General features: G+C 34.8%; 1 protein-coding gene and 1 pseudogene across 1 annotated transcript; one reads left to right on the plus strand and one right to left on the minus strand.

The window, feature by feature from the left end:
• Positions 1-660: 660 nt before the first annotated feature.
• Positions 661-5,078, minus strand: LOC143538201 (uncharacterized). Its single transcript, XM_077031807.1, has 5 exons — positions 4,998-5,078; positions 4,522-4,917; positions 2,817-3,725; positions 1,203-1,436; positions 661-1,043 (listed from the first exon to the last, which is right to left on the minus strand). Exons 1-5 carry the CDS (start codon positions 5,013-5,015, stop codon positions 867-869), a joined length of 1,734 nt encoding a protein of 577 aa, XP_076887922.1. The 5' UTR covers positions 5,016-5,078; the 3' UTR covers positions 661-866.
• Positions 5,079-10,598: 5,520 nt separating this feature from the next.
• Positions 10,599-11,216, plus strand: LOC143538213 (secreted RxLR effector protein 161 pseudogene; annotated as a pseudogene).
• Positions 11,217-23,071: the final 11,855 nt, after the last annotated feature.

Below are 23,071 nucleotides of genomic sequence, written 5' to 3' on the forward strand. Positions count from 1 at the left end.
AATAATCTCATCAAATATTTGATATGAAAATCTTATAAAATAGGAATATACTAAAAATTAATATCCTATTTTATTTTTTTAAAAAAGATATTATTTATAATTAAGAAACAATTTTATAATAAAGAAAATAAATGGGTAATGGGTATCACCAAACGCAGATAGCTTTTAAACTGGATTATAACATATCATTTATTTGTGAAATCATTTCATTAACAAACCTCAAGTATAAATTATTAACTTTCTTACAATAAATAAAATTAAAATCCAAATATACATATATAAATATTAAAAACGAATAATGTAAAACAACCCCAGTAATACGGGGAATAAAATCTAGTTTATTTATAAAATAGAACTACGTATAAAATACTAAAATAGGTTTGTTATTTCGTAATTTAAAAAAATATTATTGTACTAATCATGAATGGTTGACTCACCAATCTACCAAATCAAGTGTATTACACACACATGTATCATTCATTCATTTGTTAATATTTTAAAAAACTGTACCTTTTTAAGAATATTTTATAGTACGAACTACCCGGCATGACACGCTCGTGACGTGTCCAAAACATGCCATAACCGCTGTCTTGTTTCTATAATTGCTTGTTGCACTTTCCTTCTATTTTAATTTTTAAACAAAAAAAATATTATTGTTTCAAATATGTTTAAGCTAGCCCATTAATCTTTCCCAACATATACATATAACCCCCTATACTCCTGTCATATGTACTAACACTCCCTAATTTTTTCCTCCAACAAAAACTTAAATCATATTTATTTTTCCTACTAACATAATTTGCTAAAAAAATAATACAACCATTTACAGTTAATTGACTAAACAGATCAAAACTTGAAAGCATGTGTTATCTTCTAAACCGTGGAGGAACCCGAGGCGTCGGGACCACCACATCTCGATTGGATTTAATCAAATTGAGACGGTCTGGTATGGTTTTGTCAAACAACTTATTATCTGGATTCTCGGCGTAACATACATAGTAACAACTCACACAAGCGTGAGGCAATGCCATTGCGATCCTCGTCTGAAAAGCAAATAGTTGAAACAGTCAGAAATAGCATGGGAAACTACAGAGAGACACAAGTTTATAATTAGATATGGAACTTGGACTATTATACCGATGCTAATAAAAGTATTGTGTTTAAATGTAACCGAAGTTTAACTAAGTCCAAGTGGTACTAACCATTAGATACCCAACGATAAAGGCAAGGAGAGAGATGGTGGCGGTGAAGTCTATATGCACTTTGAACGTCCAAGTGGCCACCACATTGACACATATAGAACCGCTGCAAACTCCGGTGAGGAAGCATATTGCGGTGGTGATGTCAGAATCAACAATCATTTCCATTTCTCGTTTCTCGAAGAGTTCCCAAGTATCTTGTGACGCTTTTACGAACCCTTTCCCATACGCTGCGATCTGTTACGAATGTATAAAAGTTCACTTCATATTATATAACTATGTATAAGTAGCTATTGATTTTAATATGGCAATACAAGATAAATGGAAACATTGTCAGTTCAGGCATAAATGCGTTACTGAGAAAAGGACTTGACAAGTAAATGGTCCTAAAAGTGTTACAAGAATGATGAGGAAAGCATTAAAACACATGTTCGTAAGTTATGAAATTGCCATAAATATTTTAAATATTTCATTTTCTTAACAGATCATTTGTTTTAATAACTCAAACTATTGTTAGGGCCATAATGATCCAACTCGTTTATCATAACAAGTGAAATGTTAAGCTCAATCTCTGCTCATAAAAAACTTGAGTCAGCTCATTTATTTCAAAATTTTTATATTTTCTATGTATCAACAAAAAAATCCAAAAACAATATTTTTAACATGCACAATGCCGAATTTATAATACAGAATTTATAAACTAAAGAAAATTATAATTTATATATATTAAAGGAAAATTGGTTTTAAATAATCCCAACTATCACCTATTGGCAAATAACATGTCCAACTTTGCACTTGGCTGGTGGCGGTCCTAACTAAAGGGGCATTTGTTTTTAACGGGCCGCGACTAACGGATGTTAACCCCGTTAGTGATTTGCTGACGTTGACCTTGGCAGGAAACCTGCCGGAAACCTGCAACTCGCCTCCATTCTCCCTAATATCGTTACACCGTCTCTCTCTCTATCTTTCCCCTCATACGAAACCTAACCGACGTGTCGCCGTCGTTGTCTCTAGCGAAGTCCACCCTCGTCAATCGTGCGTCATTCGAGGTAATTGACACTTCATTTGACTCGTTTTGACACCCTTAACAAAAGCCCTATGCTTATTTTGTAGATTGTGTAACATTGATTTCGAATTTTTGAAAATAAGATAGGGTTTGGTATCTAGGGATTGGCTATGGAAGAAGATGTAATGTACTTCATTTTCAAATTTCCGATGTGTTTTGAAGAGGGAGGGAGACGGTGTGATGATATTAGGGAGAAAGGAGGCGAGTTGCAGGTTTCCGGCCGGAGAAGAAGGTCAACGTCAGCAAATCACTAACAGGGTTAACATCCGTTAGTCGTGGCCCGTTAAGAACAAATACCCTTTTCGTTAGGACCGCCACCAGCCAAGTGCAAAGTTGGGCCTGTTATTTGTCAATAGGTGATAGTTGGGATTATTTAAAACCAATTTAAATATGAGTTTCTATTTCATATATTTAAACAAGCCAAACAGGCGAGCCAACACGCAAGCTTACTTTGGCTTGAACTCGTCTCATTTATAAATATAGCAAAAATTAATCGACCGATGAGTCACAAAAATAAAGATATTCTTAAACCTTAGGAATAAAATGTTTACCTGAACATAAGCCCAACCATTCCCATATCTAAAAATTGTCTCCATAACTCTCAAACAACAATGTGCACAAGAAAACATGAACTCATCTTCCCCCTCAAGCAAATTCAAACCTCTAGCAACAATCCTCAAAGCTTCAATGGTGGGAACAAACAAAGACCCCAAACACGCGCTTCCAAGATTCTTTGACAGCGCCCGTTGAAAACAGAACTGCGTGTTCGATTGTATCCCACGAAGGTAAAACAACGCAATCACCCTACTGATGGTCAAATTCGCCACATTCCTCATAACCTCCGCGGTCCAAAGCAAACTCAGCACCAACAAAATAATCACCAAAGGCGGGAAATAAAAATTCAAAGCCCCGATCACCGCAAGTATCCAAATCGACATCCAAATGAACCAGATCCCAAGCATCCAATACGTGGGCCGGTTTATATCCGGGAACTTCGAAACAGGCTCGAGTGCTTTCAAGAAAATCTTGCTACAAAACTTGGTTCTTTGAGTGACCCAACACGAGTACAACCCGTTACCGATCGCGAAAAATATGAAAACGACACCGACTCCGTCTGTGGCCGGGCGTTGGAAGCAGATTAATAAGATGCCTGCGGATAATGTGGTGAGGAATGAGCTCCAGAGGACGAAATGCACCATGTAATGGGGCCAAACCCGAACGAATTTCTGCCAGGCGAATGCGAGTGTGATGCTTAATAACGACGCTGCTTCGACTTGTGGGAGGAAGTAATCAATTAACCGTTTTTCCTTTTTTCTTGCGCTGTCATGTTGAAGTAATCCTTGGATGCCTTTGAAGACTAGGAAGAAGACTAGACAGACCGCGTTCAAGAAATGTAGTGCGAATAAGAATAATGAGAACTTGTTAGTGTATTTTCTTGAATTGAGTGTGGCCATAGATTGCTGAGAATCAAGAAATTAAGAAAACCCGTTAACTTAATCGAAATTAAAAGTGAAATTCGATTGAAAATTGATGAAAAAATTGAATCTTTGTAGGAAAATTGGTGTGTTTTCTTGAATTGAGAGTGTGGTGAAAGATTGCTGATAATCAAATATTCAATAACAAAAATTTGAATTAGATGGATACCCATTACATTAATTGAAGTTAAAAAGCAAACCCAGAATTTAAAAACTGATACTTGATTGAAAATTGATGAAAAAATTGAATCTTTGTAAGTGTATTTTCATGAATTGAGAGTGTAGTATAAAATTGCTAATATTAGATGATCAATAACAAAAATTTGAATTAGATGGAAACCCATTACATTAACATTAATTCAACTTATAAACAAAACCCATAAATTAAAAAACTGAAAACTGATTGAAAATTAAAGGAAATATAGGATTTTTGTTGTGGTGTTTTCTTGAAATGAATGTGTCAAAGATTGCTGATAATTAAGTAATCAGTAACAGAAATTTGAATAAGCTGGAAACTCATTACATTAATTCAACTTATAAACAAAACCCAGAAACTAAAAACTGAAATTTGATTGAAATTAAAGAAAAGATTGAATCTTTGTAGGTGAATTTTCTTGAATTGGCAATATTGCTAAAAAATTAAAAGTAATAAATAACCGAAATTTGAATTTGATGAAAACCCATTACATTAATTCAACTTATAAACAAAACCCATAAATTAAAAGACTGAAATTTGATTGAAAACTGAAAAAAAAAAGGAAAAAAAAAAGAATCTTTAAACACATACTTGAGGGGTAGGTGTGGTGTCAATTGGGGAGGGTATTGGGATAGGGATAGGTGTGGGAATAGATCGTGAGTTGCCGGAGGGTGGTGGTGGTGGTGGAGACGGGTGGCTGGGTGGTGGTGGTGGTGGTGGTGGTTGAGGTTGTGGTGGTGGTGGGTGGTGCATGGTGGGCCCACGGTTAGGCGTGGGTGTAGGTGGTACTCTGGTGGCACTATCCATCACAAGTCTTAATGGGTTTGTAGCACTTAATCTTTGCATTCTTGACATATTCAAATCTCTTTGTTTTTGTTGTTCAAAGTCCATTTCACCTTTCTCTAAATCTTTATGGGTTTTTTTTGTTTCATGGTTTTGCTTGTTTTGATCATCACCATCTTCACTTTCTCTCTCTAGAACCTGAAAAAAAAATAGGTGAAAAGATGAGAGAGAATGGTTTAAAAACAAGATATTGAAACAGTTTAGAGGGTTTAGTTTACAGGTTCTCTAATACCCATCTACGGCGGCGCAGAGGTTTCCGGCGACGGTGGTGGTGGCGGAGGAGGAGTTGGATATTGTTTGTTTGTTTGTGTTATTATAATGTAGTGGACGTTATTATATTTGGTTTGGTACTGTTATTTTCATAAAAGCTTTTACATCACATCAAAAGGGAAAGAAAAGTTAATTATAAAGTTGGTCCTAGACTATTATTTGATTTCTAGTTTTGGCACAAGACAATTTTTTGGTTCACTTTTGGTATGTTATATTGAGTTGACTAACAAAATGGTCTTTCTTTGTTAATTGTTAGCTCGGTTAGATGTATTATTCGGGTTTCCATAGAAGAGTTAATAACGCGTTGAGGAAGGAAGTACGCTCGTAAAAGTTAAATTTTTTAATAAATTTGAATGCATATAGTATCATGTATTAACGAATATTTCTCATTAAGGTATGTGAGTATTTAACATAATATCAACAAAATAATAATTGATAAATATTTCATGGTTTGTGATGTTAAAAAGAAGTAAAAAAGGAAACGATTGTGAGATCAGTCACCATATCATCTTCCATAATTAAGGATTCATCACAGCAAATTGACAACTAATTTCCAACCACAGTTATAGTTGTCAATTCCTTTCTTAGCAATGTATCTTTTCTATATATCATAGTTTGTTATGGCATTGTAATCACCACAAAACAATCAATAGTTCAATACAATAAATTACATTCAAGCTCTTTACCAGACAACATGGTATCAGAGCGATGAAACGGTCCATAAACCAAACCTTTCAGAGCCGCCATGTCCAGAGACGGTGACTCTATCAATAATGAAGACATCACTATCCAAATTGCAAACCTTCTCAGAACCAACCTCAATACCCAAAATCAGACCCACAAACAAACCCTTTCCAATAGCCGAATGATTAGCCTCAAGTTAAATAGCCAAAACTATGCACTATGGGCTCGAATGATTCGACTCGCTATAAGGGGAAAATCTAAAAAACTATTAGGACATCTGTCCGGAAAACCCGAACCACCAGATCCCTCTTATGAAGAGTATGAGTGATGGGAACAAGACGATCTGGTCGTCTTCTCATGGCTCATACAAAACATTGAACCAGGGTTAGCCAACAATCTCACCGAATTTCCCATCGCGAAAACGCTATGGGATGCCTTGGTGACAACGTACAGTAGTGGGAAGGACAAGTTACAAACCTTTGACCTACACGTCAAAGCTAACGAGCTCAAGCAAAACGGTTCAACCCTTGAAGATTTTTGGATTACCTTACAAGGTGTATGGGGTGAGATCGATAGAAGGGACCCGAATCCAATGACCTGTGCTGCCGACATAGCCACGTATAACAAAATCAGGTCCGAACAAAAACTGTTTCAATTTTTAAATGCCCTGGACAGAAAGTTTGACCCGGTGAAACGAGAAATCCTTCGGTGGGACCCGCTTCCCTCAGCAGAGGGAGCCTACGCGGCCGTGAGAAAAGAAATGGCACATCAAGGAATCCTTGGTACTATCTCCGGATCTTCACAATCCGGCGTGGCGGCGGGACTCATCGCCTGCGGGTTAACTGAAACGGATGGGGTAGGATTAGTTACAAGGGGGCAACAACGCATATCAGATTCTCGAACCGATAAATCAAAACTGAAATGCACTCACTGTGGGATGATCAAACACACCAAAGATCAGTGTTTTAAGCTGGTTGGTTATCCGGATTGGTGGAATGATGGTCATAAAAAGGCCAACCTCTCTACTGGAGCCGAGAAACCGGCCTCCACTGAGGGCAACAGCCACGCCACCAGCAACAGCGATCTGAAGAAGCGTAGAGATAAGGAGGTTTTGGGGGAATAGCAACTGGTAGGTCAAATGGTGGAGATGAAGCAGGTAATGGGTTAAGGTTTTAACCTCAGGCCCTTCTTTCTTAAACTCAGATTTTGTTAGTCCCCACATATTAGAAATGTTACAGAATGATCCTCCAATTATTGGGAAAGCTAATGTTGCCCAAAAATGCCATAAACAACAAGAAACGGCTTGGATCCTTGACCAGTGACGGAGCTAGGAACTTTTTTCTGTGGGTTCGGAATTTTTTGATACTTGATTTTCTTCCGGTGTCAAAGTTTTCAGGCCCGAATGGGTCGAGTCGAGTTGGGTCGGGTTGATCATTCGGTTAGATAAATAAAATACAATATCATTATCATAACAAAAATATATCGTTAGCATTCAATAAAATACAAAGTTATTAAATAAAAAGATATTGCATATTATGATTGTTTCTTACGTGCTTTCATGTTTTGAAAAATATCTTCAATCGCGACTTTAAAAAAGAACTCATTCTCAATATAACAAATACAAACGTCATTCATATAATCGTCACCCAAATGATTACGCAAATCCAACTTCACATGCTTCATTGAAGAAAAACATTTCTCAAACGATAGATCAACAGGTATTGGTTGATTTTAGGCGCGGCGAAGGCGATGGTTGAAACCTTGAGGCGAACGGCGAAGGCGATGAGCAATGGACATCTGGTCGATAAAAAGAAGCTGATCGGTTGTTGAGTCAATTGCTGATGTTTTTATTGTTTATTTATTTATTATTTATTTAGGTATTATATTTAAGAATGTTAATTCAGTTGGGCTTATTGACGCATTCTATGAGTATTTTGGGATTTTTATTATTCTATATATGGGGTAATATAGTATTATTGGCCCATATATAATGTTTATTAATGGTAAAACTATTTTTTAAAAGCTTTTTATATTTTATAAAAGGAATATTCGTTACTAAAAAAATATAACTAAACTTTTTATAATCAATGGGTTCGAATATACTTTTTTAAAGCGATATTGGGTTCGCTCATTCAAAAAGAATGGGTTCGCTCGTTAATTAAACAGTGTAGATTCTATATAAAACCGAAAAAGAGCCGGGTTCGGCCGAACCCGGTGTTAATAGTGTGGCTCCGCCACTGTCCTTGACTGTGGGGCTACCGACACAATGACATTTAATCCAGCTGATATTACCACCACATACAAACCAACAAAAACCCATATTCAAACCGCTAATGGAGGGATCATGTCGGTACAAAAGGGAGGGACGGTTGAAATTTCTCCAACCTTAAAATTATCCAACTGTCTCTATATCCCTTCTCTGTCACACAAACTTTTGTCAATTAGTCATGTCACAAAAGAGTTGAATGGCACTGTATTAATGCATCCAACTTTTTGCATCTTACATGATATCAGGATTAGGACGATCATTGGGTGTGGCACTGAACGACACGGACTATATTATGTGGATGAAGTGACTCAAACCGGTACTGTGATGCTTGCTCATGGAACAACAAATAGAGAAGCATGGCTATGGCATCGTAGATTGGGGCACCCTTCCACGGGTTATTTGCATCTTTTGTTTCCTAAACTTTTTCCATCAAATAATTTGTTAACATGCGAGACATGTATTTTGGCTAAAAGTCACAGACAAACTTTTAAACCAAAGAATACCAAGGTTGATTTACCTTTTACATTAATTCATTCTGATGTGTGGGGCCCATCTAAGGTTACTGGGGGGGGGGGGGGGGGCAAAACTATCGTTTTTTCTTACTCTTTGTGGACAACTGTACCCGTATGACGTGGGTATATTTTTTAAAACACAAATCAGAAGTGTTTGAGAAATTTGTCATGTTCCATAAAATGATACAAACACAATATAAAGCCGATATCCAAATCTTACGGTCTGACAATGGAGGTGAATTTGTTAATACCGCCATGAAACAGTTTGTTCAGACCAAAGGAATCATTCACCAAACCACATGCCCAAAACATTCTGAACAAAATGGGGTCTCTGAACGAAAAAATCGTCTTCTGTTAGAAATAACTCAAGCCATTATGATTGAATCCAAAGTTCCCACATCCTTTTGGCCCGAAGCTCTTGCTACGGCTTCTTATCTTATTAATCGATTACCCACCACTAAAATTCCAAACTCCCTTACAAACCTTATCCACCTTTACCAACCTTCCATCAATTCTCACTCTTAAACCACGAATATTTGGGTGCTCTGTGTTTGTTCATATACCAGAAGCCGATCGCACAAAACTTGACCCATGTGCAGAAAAATGTCTTTCTTGGCTACGGTGTAAACCAGAAGGGGTATTGATGCTATAGTCCTAAACGGGGTAAAGTCATCACAACCATGAATTGTGAGTTTTTGGAAACGGAGTATTTCTATAATACCCAACACAGTGGTCAGGGGGAGAGAGAACATGAAGACACACTGAATTGGCTAAAGTGATTTCCCTCTTTAAATGAAGATGATCACAGTACTGAGAATGAGTCACATCATACTACCACACAATCTGAAGAACCATCAAATAGTGTCACCCAAGATCCTCCCAACCTTATGTTAGATGTTAGTAACTCTCACCATAATACCTCCCTAGTTATTATATCTAACCATGAGAAAACAGAACAAGGTGAAAATCACGAAGCAGAAGAACAAGGTGAAACCTCTGTTCATGAACCAGAAGAAGACGAAGATGAAACCTCTGTTCAAAATGAAACTACTGAACACAATCCTGCTGCTCGTGAAGAAATAATTGAAAAGTATGCTCTACCACCAAGAGCAAACAGAGGGATTCCTCCTAAACGATACTCCCCAGAAAAAAAAGACTCGTCAGTCCAAATACCCGGTGGCAAATATTGCCAATGGAAACTTGTCTAATGAAGCCAAAGCCTTTGCCAATTCTCTATGCTCAAAACAAATACCAGCTACTGTAAAAGAAGCTATGGAGTCTGAAAAATGGAAAGATGATATGAGAACGGAAATGGAAGCGTTAAAGAAGAATAACACGTGGAAAATATGTACTCTTCCATTTGGAAAAAAAGGTCGTTGGATGTCGGTGGGTGTTTTCAGTAAAACACAAACCGGATGGAACCATTGAAAGATATAAAACTCGCTTGGTAGCTAAAGGCTATACTCAGACATATGGAGTTGACTATTCATAAACATTTTCTCCTGTTGCTAAAATGGACACGATTAGGGTCCTTTTCTCGATTGCTGCCAATAAAGAATGGCCTCTTCATCAATTTGATGTGAAAAATGCCTTTCTACACGGAGAACTAAAAGAAGTGTACATGGAAGCACCTCCCGGTTTCACAGAAAATCTCAAAAAAAGGGAGGTTTGTCGGTTGAAGAAATCCCTCTACGAGCTAAAACAATCTCCCCGAGCTTGGTTTGGGAGATTCACATGTGCAATGCAGAAGTATGGGTTTAAACAAAGTAACTCAGATCACACTCTGTTCCTCAAACGAAGAAATAATCTCATAACATGTCTAATCATATACGTAGTAACATAGATGACATGATTATTACCGGTGATGACAAAGAAGAAATAGAACGCCTTAAAAGGAGCTTGTTTGCAGAATTTAAAATGAAGGACTTGGGAAGATTGAAATAATTTCTTGGGTTGAGGTACTAAGGTCAAAAGGGGGAATATTTATCTGCCAAAGAAAATATGTTTTGGATCTTCTAGCAGAGACAGGTATGATAGATTGTAAACCAGTAGAAACCCCAACGATTGTGAACCACAAACTTCACATGGAGCTTGAAGCGGAGTTGGCAGATAAAGGACGATACCAGCGATTGGTGGGGAAATTAATATATCTCGCACATACCCGACCTGATATTGCCTACGCGGTAAGTGTTGTAAGTCAGTTCATGCATCAACCTCAGGCTGCTCACATGGAAGCTGTTCTAAGAATAATCCGGTATCTCAAAGGAACACCTAACCATGGAGTTTTGTTTAAACTGAATGGGCATTTAGAGATTCAAGCTTATACTGACGCTGACTGGGCTGGAGATGTTGGGGACCGAAGGTCTACGTCAGGCTACTTCACCATAGTGGGAGGCCACTTGGTAACATGGAGAAGTAAGAAACAGAAGGTTGTCGCTCTCTCAAGTGCCGAAGCCGAGTTCAGAGGCATAGCTATAGGAGTGGCAGAAGTGTTGTGGATAAGGAAACTCTTGACTGAAATTGGGTTCCCACCAAAAGAAAGCATCAAACTTATGTGTGACAATAAAGCTGCAATCCAAATATCCGAAAACCCAGTACAACACGACCGAACCAAACATATAGAAGTGGACAGAAATCTTATCAAAGAGAAGCTTGAAACTGGGGTGATCGAACTCCCATTTGTCCAGTCCAAGATCAGCTAGCAGATATACTAACCAAGGCCGTTAACGTAAGAATCTTCAGCCATTGTTTAAGCAAGTTAAGTATTGGAGACCCCACTACTCAACTTGAGGGGAAGTGTTGAAAAGAAGTGAAAAAGGAAACGATTGTGAGATCAGTCACCATATCATCTCCCATAATTATGGATTCATCACAGCAAATTGACAACTAATTTCCAGCTTGTTATGACATTGTAATCACCACAAAACAATCAATAGTTCAATACAATCAGTTACATTCAAGCTCTTTACTAGACAACATGTAATACTTGAAAAGATTCCTATTTAACATCGTGTAGAGAAAACAATAATAATTGATAAAATTCACTTTGATTAATAGATAATTAGTTACTTCCAACTATTAAATGTTACTTCCATTGTTTTTTTAATACATAGAATTTCATTTCATATAATATGTATTATACCCAAGTGGCTTGTACCTCAATGATATTAGATGATTGTTAAAGTTAGGGTCTCTCTCAAATAGTGAGAGTTTAAATCTTATAAAGAACTAAAATTCGTCATCCAAAAACAAATTTAATATGCTTTACGTGTATATAAATATAGGTTTTGAACATCATTCATCTCTTTTGTCGTTTTATCAGAAATTGTTTGTTTTTATTTTAGTTTGTTAAAACATTTATACATCTTGGATATCTATATTATATATTTTGATGGAATGTTTATTTTTGAATTTATCAAAAATAGGTAAATTAGCATGGCCGTCTTAAAGGTCATACAAGCCTCGGCTGCCATTTAGGGTCCGTTATTGGCAGGGCCCAAAATTTAAAAAATCTACCTACATATGTATGATAGGAATTAATAATGATGTTCTTCAACTGTTCAAATAACAACTTAACAGGTCTTGGCTAATACTAAATAAATCACACTAAATAAGAAGCTCAAAAGTGGCATGTTTGTGTTTTAAAATTTTCTATTTAAGGATATTTAGTAATCATCTAGGGCACCGATATCTCCGAGACCTATAAACTAAAAAGAAAGTTTTGAAGTGAATCAAGTGATCCCTTCGACAACTTTATCCCCACTTTGACTATATGTCATTGTGTCATACAAATGTCAATTTTAGCATATAACTTTATTGATATCTATAGATGAAGGACCATTTTCTAAAGAATTTTTGTATTTTTACGTATAACTATATATGGTCCTACTATTTACGTACGATCATTAATTTTCTATTTTATATGATCTATTTTAGTTGTTTGCTGCATTTTCCTAGTTTATAGTTGCATCATTTATCTTTAACTTTTATTATAACATGATTAAAAGTAATAAAAACATGTTATAACTTAAAAGTAATTTATGGTGTAGCTAGATAACATGAAATATGATCATTGGATTAAAAAGTGCAGGCTTATAAAAAGTTTGAGGACCAATTCTGCTTAGTGCTTTCATATCTTAAAATACATACAAAAGTATATACAGTCTCTCTTTTTATTTTGGGTATAAAAAATCCCAAGGTTAAAGGTCATGTGAGTTGTTGCCCCCTTCATGCTTATTTTAAAGCTTTTGCCCATAAACGTGTTAGTTTCTCTAGAATTCTTTTCAACCGTTACATATCATTTTTGAGATTTTAACCTATCAATTTGTTTATTATAAATACAAGGGTGGGATCAACTTGTTTTTTAAATCAATCTGAAAATTGGGTCGGCTCAGTTGAGTTGAAAACTTGGGCTTGCGCTTGGTTTGGTTTGGCTCGATTTTAAATAAATTTGACTCACTTTAGCTCATCTCAGTTGAATTGCAAGCACTTAATTATAAGAAAAAGAAAATTTTTGATGCGAAGTTGACCAAAGAATGATGAAAAGTTGGGTTTGAAAGATTTGATATCATTTATTTGTTCTATAAAGTACTAAATGTTATAGTCAATTTAAGCGAGACAAACAATTGCACCAAACGAGCGGGCCAGTCTTTGTCGAGGTTGGCTCGTTTACAAATTGAGCAAATCTCAAACAAGTTTCAAGCCACGAGCTAATTACATAATTCTATGTCGTTTTGATAACTATCTATTTAGAATTAGTTTTGCATTGAGAGTGTTACATAACTTAAGTGCTACCAATAAAGCCAATTTTAACACACTTTCTAAATTGGGTAATCACTAAAAGCTAACTAAGTTAACAGGTCGTAACATTTTTTATTTTTGAAAGGCAACACGCCTTTCTTTCTTTCTTTTTTTTTTTAACAAATGTTTCACCTAATCCTATTACTGTCAATGGTGGACTTTAAATCGGTCATGTCACATTTATTGCATATGTTTTTTTCTTTCTTCTTTTTTTCCCATTATAAGACATTCTGTCAATGGTGGCCACCTCGTGCTTTATTGGGCCGGGATAACATTGGTTTGGGATAACATTGGTTTGTTGCACTGGTTGGACTTTAAATAAGAGCTTGGTATTTTGCTCCATGACAACAAGACATGATATGAGACCGCACATTTTATGAAATAACCACGTTCTTCATTATGTTACACCATAATCAAGGTATGTGGAATGTGGAGAACGTCTTTCTCTAACATTCTCTAACATGTTAATATCAGTTATGTTCTCTGCATACATTTTCAATGTATAGGTAATGTGGATAATATTAGAGTTTTACACACTAACTTAAAATCTTACAATCGGACGTGGAGAAATTTTATCGAGAGCTTTTGGAAGGAAGACTGACCTATGATCGGTCAAACCAATCTTTGAGGTTCATTCATAGGTCAAGAAGGTTCTAAATGATAAAGTTTCTCCTCTTTATGTCTTCTTAAGACGGTGAAGGAGAGATATCATGGCTTGAGAAGGAAAAAGGGGGGGGGGGGGGGGGGTGATACCATGGCTTTAGGGGGTGTTTGGGTGAGTTTTTAAATGATGCTTATTTGCTTATTTAATTTTTGAAAAGCAAAAGGTGTTTGACAAAGCTCCTCCAAAAGCTTCAAAATAGAGCTTTTCAAAAGTGTTATTGCTTTTCAAAAATCAATAAGTAAACTTGAAAAGCTCAACCAAACACCAAGTGGAATCTGACACTTGGTGCTCAGGGATGTGTTGTGTCTAGAGATGTCGAGCGCGACGAACTTGGAAATATTTCACAGTGTATATTGTAACTAAACAATCACTGTAGTTAAAATGTGCTTTTGTACATTTGTGAAAAAATTAGATTCTTGGTGAATAGAAATGCATCTACTTTGATTGATATTTTCTCCCTTTTGGTTGTTTTTGTGTTTCTTGTTTTTGAGTTATTATGAGTTACAATACATGTAATCACTTGTTTGGGTGTTTGATGATATCAATGATTTGGATTCAACTAGCTAGTTGTCCACATACTCCTTATACAACATCAATTAATGCTTATAAAACTAATACCCTATATAGTATTATACAGTGTATGCATATAACTATCAAACATAATTTATAAAAATTGTAAACCTAAAGTCATATTTATAAAGTTTTTAGGAATTAATCAAAGTTCAATATACTAACAATGATCAATGCAACACATGCTTTTTTCTAAAGAATTCGTCATGATATATCTAATCCATGCATAATATCATGAAAAATGGATACAAAATTTTTGGCTGCTACTTAGTATCGACAATAGGCCTGAAAAAGTATCTAAAAATAAAAACTTTAGATATTTGTACCATGTCGAAGTAAGAAACCATGACATATACGTGACATATATGTTTGGAATAGATTCCATTTTGAGATAGTTGAATAAACATTATCTCGTTGAAAAGTTCTATATATCTGTCATTTCTCAACGCATTTCTTTAGACAAAGACTCCGTTTTTTCCTCTTTTCGGATGGTAAAGATTTCTCAGAACATGGAGTGTGAATCAAACCCATGTATGAATTGAAATTGAGATACTGATGCAAGTTCTTCCCTTCTGAACCAGATAGATTCTTATTCATCTACTTGATATTTTGAAAATGGGTTGGTTGAACTTGAAAATTCACTCATTGAAATTGAATAAGTAAACAATTAAATTGGATTTGGTTGGATGGTACTAACAAAATCGTGTAATGGGTTACTATTGTAAATTTGTAATCATAGTATCATATTTAAGATCAGTTTTCTCGTATAATTATGGATAAATGACAGTTCTAATGAATCGACTTTCTCGCGTTTCCTATGAGAGTATTATCTAATTAACCCATTACATTGCTTCGTATATACTCGTATAGAGCATACACTGATTTGTGTGAAGCATTGATTACATGATGAAGATGTTGGTTGCATATTCATTCCAAAAGTAGAAATATGTGTTGAGCTTGTTTTAGACTGCATAATTTAAGTTTCCTGTATTTGGTTGTCAAATTTAGCTTAAGATCTATTAACCCAGAATATAAATATGATTTGTTTTAACATGTCAAATGAGAAGACCTGTAGGGTTTTATGATGGATCAGACTTAGGGTGGTTGTGTTTTATGATTAATCAAAAGACCTGTAGGGTTTGTAATCAGATATGAAAGGAGCAGGGGTTGATAAGGGCGTGGTGGAGTTCGTATTTGCAGGGGCGATTAGGTTTAGAGCATTGACGACGATAGGCAATGTGATATAATCCATTTGGCCCGATCCAAACCCATCAGAAGATCCATACCCGCGAATTTTAAAGGAATTCATTCAGAAATCAGTGGCTCTAGAAGGGGTGAAGAACAGGATTTTATGGTAGACAATTATTCTAAATTATATAGAATGTTAGACATATATGCTAGAGAATGAGTCAACCATCAACTTTGTAGCCTTTTATCATAGATTTATATATATGCTAGAGAATGAGTCAACCATCAAGTTTGACTATTAATGTTTTAGTTGGGATTGGAAATAAGAGCATCTCCACCGGAGTGGGTGTGGAGGTTTTTGGTGATATGGAATGGTGCAAACGAAAGTTTATGGGTGGAGACAAACGTTTGTGTTAGGTTTGGTTTGCATTCTCAAACATTTGAGAGTTGGGTTTGTAGTGGCCCCACCACAACCATTACACACAAATCATACATACATACATATATATATAGGGGCGGTTAACGTACGCTAATACATTATCGTACATTATGTACGCGAGTATCCAGAACGTACAATTATAGGCGTTTAAATTTTTAAATACAATTATACGCCATGATACGCCAGTTATCAAAAGGGTATTTCCGTCCAGAACGTCCAACTATACTCCCCAAATCTATTCTTCAATTCCCCCAAATCCCTGTGCTTCAAAATTCATCAATTGATTCATCGAGCGTCCATCCATATCAATATAATTTAACTGTCGATCAGTATTAAATTAATTTGCAGGTCGATATCAAACTAATTGAGTTATATAACCCTAAAAATGTTCGTTACTTGCAAATAAAACCTCAACCCCTAATACGTTCTGCTAATACATATTCATATTTCCTAATACGTTCTGCTTCAAACCAGATGTTCGTTACCTAATACGTTCTGCTTCAAACCAGATGTTCGTTACCTAATACGTTCTGCTTATACATTCTGCTAATACTTTATGCTAATACATTCTGCTAATACTTTCTATTAATACTTTCTGCTAATACATTCTACTAATACGTTCTTCTGCTAATACTTTCTGCTAATACATTCTACTAATACGTTCTACTGCTAATACATTCTGCTAATACTTTCGCTAATACATTCTACTAATACGTTTTACTAATACGTTCAAATCTTAAACGTTCAATGTCAAAAACCCATCATCCATAACTCCAAACTGATCGATTGAAACTTCAAATTGATGATTAATTGAATCGATTTCAAAGATTAACCGATCAATTGGCTCCAATTTCAATTTGTTTATGGCGCCGGCGAGCGGAATGGCGCCGGCGTCGGCGATTAAAGGGCGGCTTTCGGTTATGGAATCTCAATTACTCAACAAAAACGGTTTATGAAAACAAAGTATAATAGAAACCGTTTCTAAATTTAGTAGCGGCGCTGGCGTTGAATTTTTAAAGGATGTTAAAGACAATTATACCCTTATGTTAAGTTATGATATCATATTGTAAATAGTTATGATCTACGTTCAATATACTCGCGTACGTAATGTACGATAAACAATTAGTATATTATATCCTTTATCTATCTATCTATCTATCTATCTATCTATCTATAATATATATATAAACGAAAACCCTAAAATCCTACGTGTGGTGATGTGTTCACTCCCTCTTTTTTGGAAAAGAAGAAGACACCAGATTGCTTGCTTTTTAAACGGAGACACATCGTTGATTTAAACAAAAATCGCGGGTCATGGGTATACTGATGGGTTTTGGATCGGGTCAAACAAAACTGATTTTGTTTTCTCTCTTTCACGTCTCCATCACTCTAAAACCCTAAATCGCCATCCTCTCTGCCGATACCTCTCCTTCACTCTTCCTTAATCCTTAATCGATGACCTCCTTCGCACGTCTGCACCTTCATTGGTAAATGTTTGAAACCCTAACAACGACTGAAACAGATTCCGGCGTCACTAATTTCGCACCTACCAGCGAATGAACGCCGTAGAGATGCAACATAGGTAAAAATACCGAATTGTTTGTTCATTTTGTAGTCGTATTTGACCTAATGTTGCACTAGGACCATGGTCTATAATTCTATATGCCTGCAGTTTGACTTATATCAGTTTACCATATTGTAGTAAATGCTATCTCAGTTGTTTATTAATCTCGGTAAGATTTGTATTTGATTGGTTTATTATATTATGTTAATTACCTAGGTGGTAATCATACCCATTGATGCGTTAATCACTGTTACCACTTAATTGATTATGAATGTCAAGAGTATTATTTTTATATGTATTTACGTTCTTTAAATTTTGTAATATTGTATGTTCAGAAAATGGCAAACAAAACTTTTGGATAATTGGATTTTTGATTTGAACAATTGTGGAATATAGGGTTTGTTAGTGTTTTTCTTAGAATTATGCTTTTTTCAATTGATTGCGAACATTCTTTCATATCATTATGATTATCAAATTTGAGAACTTTGATGATTTGTTTTCTATACAGATAAAATAGAATTGCTTTGATTTTTTTTATAGTCTTGAACCCAGTTAAAGTTGCTACTGATATTGAAACTGCAATTCATAAGCATGCTTCGTCTAATCTTACGATAAGTGCAATTAATAAGATTTCATAAGAACACCGGTAATGTATTAATGTGTGTTGGTGATAAACAAACTCTCACTCCTGACTTTTTTTTTTTTATAAATTTGTTTATTTAGCCTCGACTCATATGCTTTCATTAGAGGCTGCGAAATATTTACTCTGTATAACTTACAACATATCAAAGGTTGTAGAGAGACGCAAAACATAATCCAGAAGCACCATTCGTAAATTTCCAAAAACGAAATGGTAGCAAAATCTAGAGAATGTTGCTGACACATGCATTGGCCTATTTTGTGATGATGAAAAACTTACAAAGGCACTCTACTCATCTTCGACAAATTGGAACGGGTAATTGAGTTCATTATAAGGTGAGTTAGTTTTAATGTTCAGAACTCTATAAACCCTAATATCTTTAAAAGAAATTCAGATGATATGATTTTTTATACTTTTAGATTTTTTTTTCAGTTACTGTTATTACAATTCAGTTAAATCTTTGTTGAATATTTAAACATGTTGACAATTTAGTGGGTGCGTGTGGTGGAACACTGAGTATTATAAGATGATGAAGTGAAACTGTAGTTTCAACAAAGTGGTTTAAAGTTCTACTCATAGTTGGATTTTTACTTCTGGTTGGTTATTTTTGGTTTTTTGTGCCCCTTTCCTTTTTTCCATATTTTTATTTTTGTTTCATTATTTTCTAATTATCATCTATTGAATTTGCAGCCTATAGCGATGGGGGGGGGGTGGGAGGGGGGCATTTTCCTTAATCTTGCGGAACTACAGGATCGACAAGGAAGCTACTTATCAATTTATGATCAACCTACTCTTCCTCGACATGCTACAGGTGTTAAAATAGTTGATATATTAAATATGGTTGCAAAAATGATATTTTTTAAAATGTATATGTCACACCCCGACCAAAGGCGGCGGAACATGCCGAGGTGTGACGATTGTACATAAGCACATGACACTAATTAAAGTGACAGTATTTAATAAACTCATTTCATTTCACAACATCGAAAATGTCACATAACAATTATCCATAAAATAACCATAAACAAGATATCACAAAATATGGCAAATTGATATTGTTCATTTTTACTAATATCCTAAGGTCTTTGATGTCGTTTTCTTCACAATCATAAATCAACCAAGATGCAAACCTGCAACATTTCATAAAATAAAGTTTGTCAACACAAAGGTTGGTGAGCAATTCATAAGTTTAATCATATTAGTATATAATAAAGATAGCCACAAAACTTGCATACGAAACGATAAATAAAAGTGCTAATTTGGATAAATAGATATCGCTAAACACATTAGCGACACCTAGCTATAAGGGGATGCCAAATAGTCTAGGATTTTATAGTTATCGTTAATTGCATTACGTTAACGACACCTTGCTATAAGGGGATGCCAAATAGTCTAGGATTTTATAGTTCCACCAACCAAAAGCGATAAACACATAGGCATATAAGCATAGAACACCAAATCGAGCAATTATTTAGGTAAAGTATACAACTACGTTTGTGGTTTAAGATTCAAATATAAAGCATTTTGTTGAATAAGTATGAAATGTCACCCCCAAAATAAAAGATGGAAAATGGGGTATAAAGTACTCACCTTCAAGTAGTAAACTTGAAATATGATAATTTGGAGATTTGTCGGAACGACGAGTTTAACGCACAATGCCTAAAAAGAAAAGAAGTCTTGAATTTAGAAAGGTTGTCTTGAAGGTCTTTAAACAAAATAAATGTTGAGAAATGTAAATAATTAAAGTTCAAGGTTTAAAATGTGGCTATTTAAGAATTTATAATAATAACCCTTTAAAAATGTAAGTTTGCTTGAAACCGGGTTAAAGTATCTAACCTTAATATTTACTCAACCTATTTTAAGTAATAAGGTGGGTAAAATGCAAGAATGCAAATCCCTTTGGAATAAAGATACTAAAACGGGTTTTTTTTTATCGAGTGTTCGGGTTGTCGGTTCGGGTCTTGATAATTGGTCAAACCCAAAGTCAACTTTCCAAAATATTGAATGTTATGAGATAACTCAATAAAATTTAATAAGACTTAACCAAGTATGTAGTTCCATTGTTTTAGAACTAACAACGCACGTTAAGCGAGTGTTCGGTTTTGTCGGTCCAAACTTTGTTATGAGATCAAGTTGGATCCAACATTTCCAAGTACTTAAGAAAATATTTAAAAATCAATTTGTAACTATTTTTAAAGAAATATACAAGTCTTGATGGCTAAAAAAAACACACTTGTGTGTCTTAAGCGAGCAAGAATCGGTTTGGTTCGGTTTCCATCTCACAACAAGTTCATAGATGGTTTCCACATGTCCAAACACTAAATAACTTGTATAATAATGTACAAATAAAAAAATACCAAAAGTTAACAATAAAGTCTTTAAACAAAAGTTCGGTTTTCGGTTCGGATCGTGTTTCGGGTTAAGACCGAGGTAAGATTCTACAAACCCATAACCATAGAATTTGTAAAAATGATTTTAGAAACTTAGATCTAACACTAAGTATGTTTAAACAAACAAAACTAGTAATAAAGTTCGGTTTACGGTTTAGAGCTATTTACGGTTAAACCGAAACATAGACTCTTAAAAACCCATAACCATGGAACTTGTAAACATGACCAACAAACTAAAATAAGCAAGATTAATATGTATGAACAAGTTATATAGATGTATATATATCAAGGACACGAAGTCCTCCATGAAGCCTTGCCTTATGGGGTCCGAAACCTCACCGACCGGAATCGGAGAAGTAACTACCAAAGGTAAACAAGGGGTGTATATTATATATATGTTGCACAACCATAAACAAGTTTTAATAAGGCTACATAAACTAATTAAGATGAAAGACCAAAATCCTTCAAGAACACTTAAGAAGATAACCTTGAATCTTTGATGTTTGAGAGAGTTTTTTTTTTTGGAGTTGTAGCAATGGAAAATGAAGAGGAAATGTGATGTATATATAGGGTAATGTTGGTGGTCAAATATGGGTGTGAGACACAAGAGTTTTCATGCAAAATGGATCAAGACAAAAACACAAAACAACAAAAAAATAAATAAATAATAAATAAATAAATAAATAAAAATAAAAATAGGATGTTTTCAAGACCCAACAAGTGTGAAACAATATTGTAACATAAATCCATCATTTTGATTATAACATAAGCTTCGGTTTACAAATCGGGTCGGTTTACATAATAAACAAATACAAAAACGAATACAAACATGACCCGAAATCGACGAATGTCACATTATAATCTATGAATAATGCAATTGAGAAGGTTGTAAGCTTGTAAATAACACTTTGTCCTTTTTGGTCATTTTATTTAGTGAGTGGTGACTATTTTCGTCATGACACGAACTCGACACAAAAATAATCAGGTTTTGGGTTGGCTTATTTAACCCGTATAAAAAAGGTCCGTGTGTTCATCGTTGGAGGTCGAGAATTTGCATCAGAATCTGGTTCAACCCATCTATGCAAATAAGATCAAAATGTCCGTTTTCGGTTCATCCATGGGTAACAACAAAGATAATCCTTTTCTTTGTGGAGTGATAAAAGTGACTGTTGCATATGAGACATTACCAATGGATTTTTTTAATAATGTCAAAAAGATCTAAAATGGAAATTTCTTTTTTAAACAATTTTTATTTTCCGATGATTAGTAATGGGCAAAGAAGTCTCCCTTGATGCATTTTACGTTTCATTTTAAATTCTATTTGTATTATATTCACTTAGTTCTTATATGTTATATATTATCATCAATTACCCGTTCGAACACATGGAAAAGGTGCTATGGCAAATTGACAACAATCCTTTTCTTTTACCTTGGGTTTATTTTGACATGCTCCCTTCTTAAGAGTAATATTTTGATTCCTTTTTAAGAGTAATATTTTAGAACTAGCTTTTGAACCCGTGTGTTATACGAGTTTTGTCAAATTATAAAGATAAATAAGGTCTGTTATTTTAGTTGTGATTCTCAAAATATTTGTGAATTAATTTAATGTAGATTTAATAAAAAAAACAAACATGGTTAACAAAAAGTACTAAAATAGCATGATTTTGGAAACACCCGGTGTTGATTTGCAAGAAATTTAAAAAAAAAAGGTACTAAAGTTGTGTAGTTGGTTAAACCTTAGGTATGAAAATGACACTTGATTCAATAATGAATATAATCCACACTATGTTATAACCCATTTGACAAAATGGTTTTGACACATGACCCATGAATAGCTAAAATTAATGAAATGAGAGATTAGGAATTAGGTGAAATGTGGGCTTGACACCTAAGCTTCAACATTTTCTTTTATTAGTATTGTAAGATGTAAGATAAGATAAGATGTAAGATTACCCGCTCAAGATGAAACATAACCCGAGCTCGACCTGTTACATGTATATATAACATATATCGACTATTAATGACTTGGTAAGTGATGACATCTCCATTAATAGTCCATACATTTGAACTGTTTTCTTTTGAAGAGTAATAAAACATAAGCTGCTTGACCCGTGAGAAATAAAGCACCGGTTACATGCCAATTTTTGGTTTGGTTATTGTGACAAGTAAAAAGGATGGTTGTGCGAAGTTGAGGATAATAAACATATTTATTATATTGAATAAAGGTAATGATTCTTATATTATGATACATTTATTTAGGGTCTTTGCTTGCAAGCGTAACAAAGCTCATACCCGTTTCTCA

The sequence above is a fragment of the Bidens hawaiensis genome, unplaced genomic scaffold, assembly GCF_021521415.1.
Source record: "Bidens hawaiensis isolate Kalapana, Puna unplaced genomic scaffold, B.hawaiensis_p1.1 tig00011510_1, whole genome shotgun sequence".
Lineage (NCBI taxonomy): Eukaryota > Viridiplantae > Streptophyta > Magnoliopsida > Asterales > Asteraceae > Bidens > Bidens hawaiensis.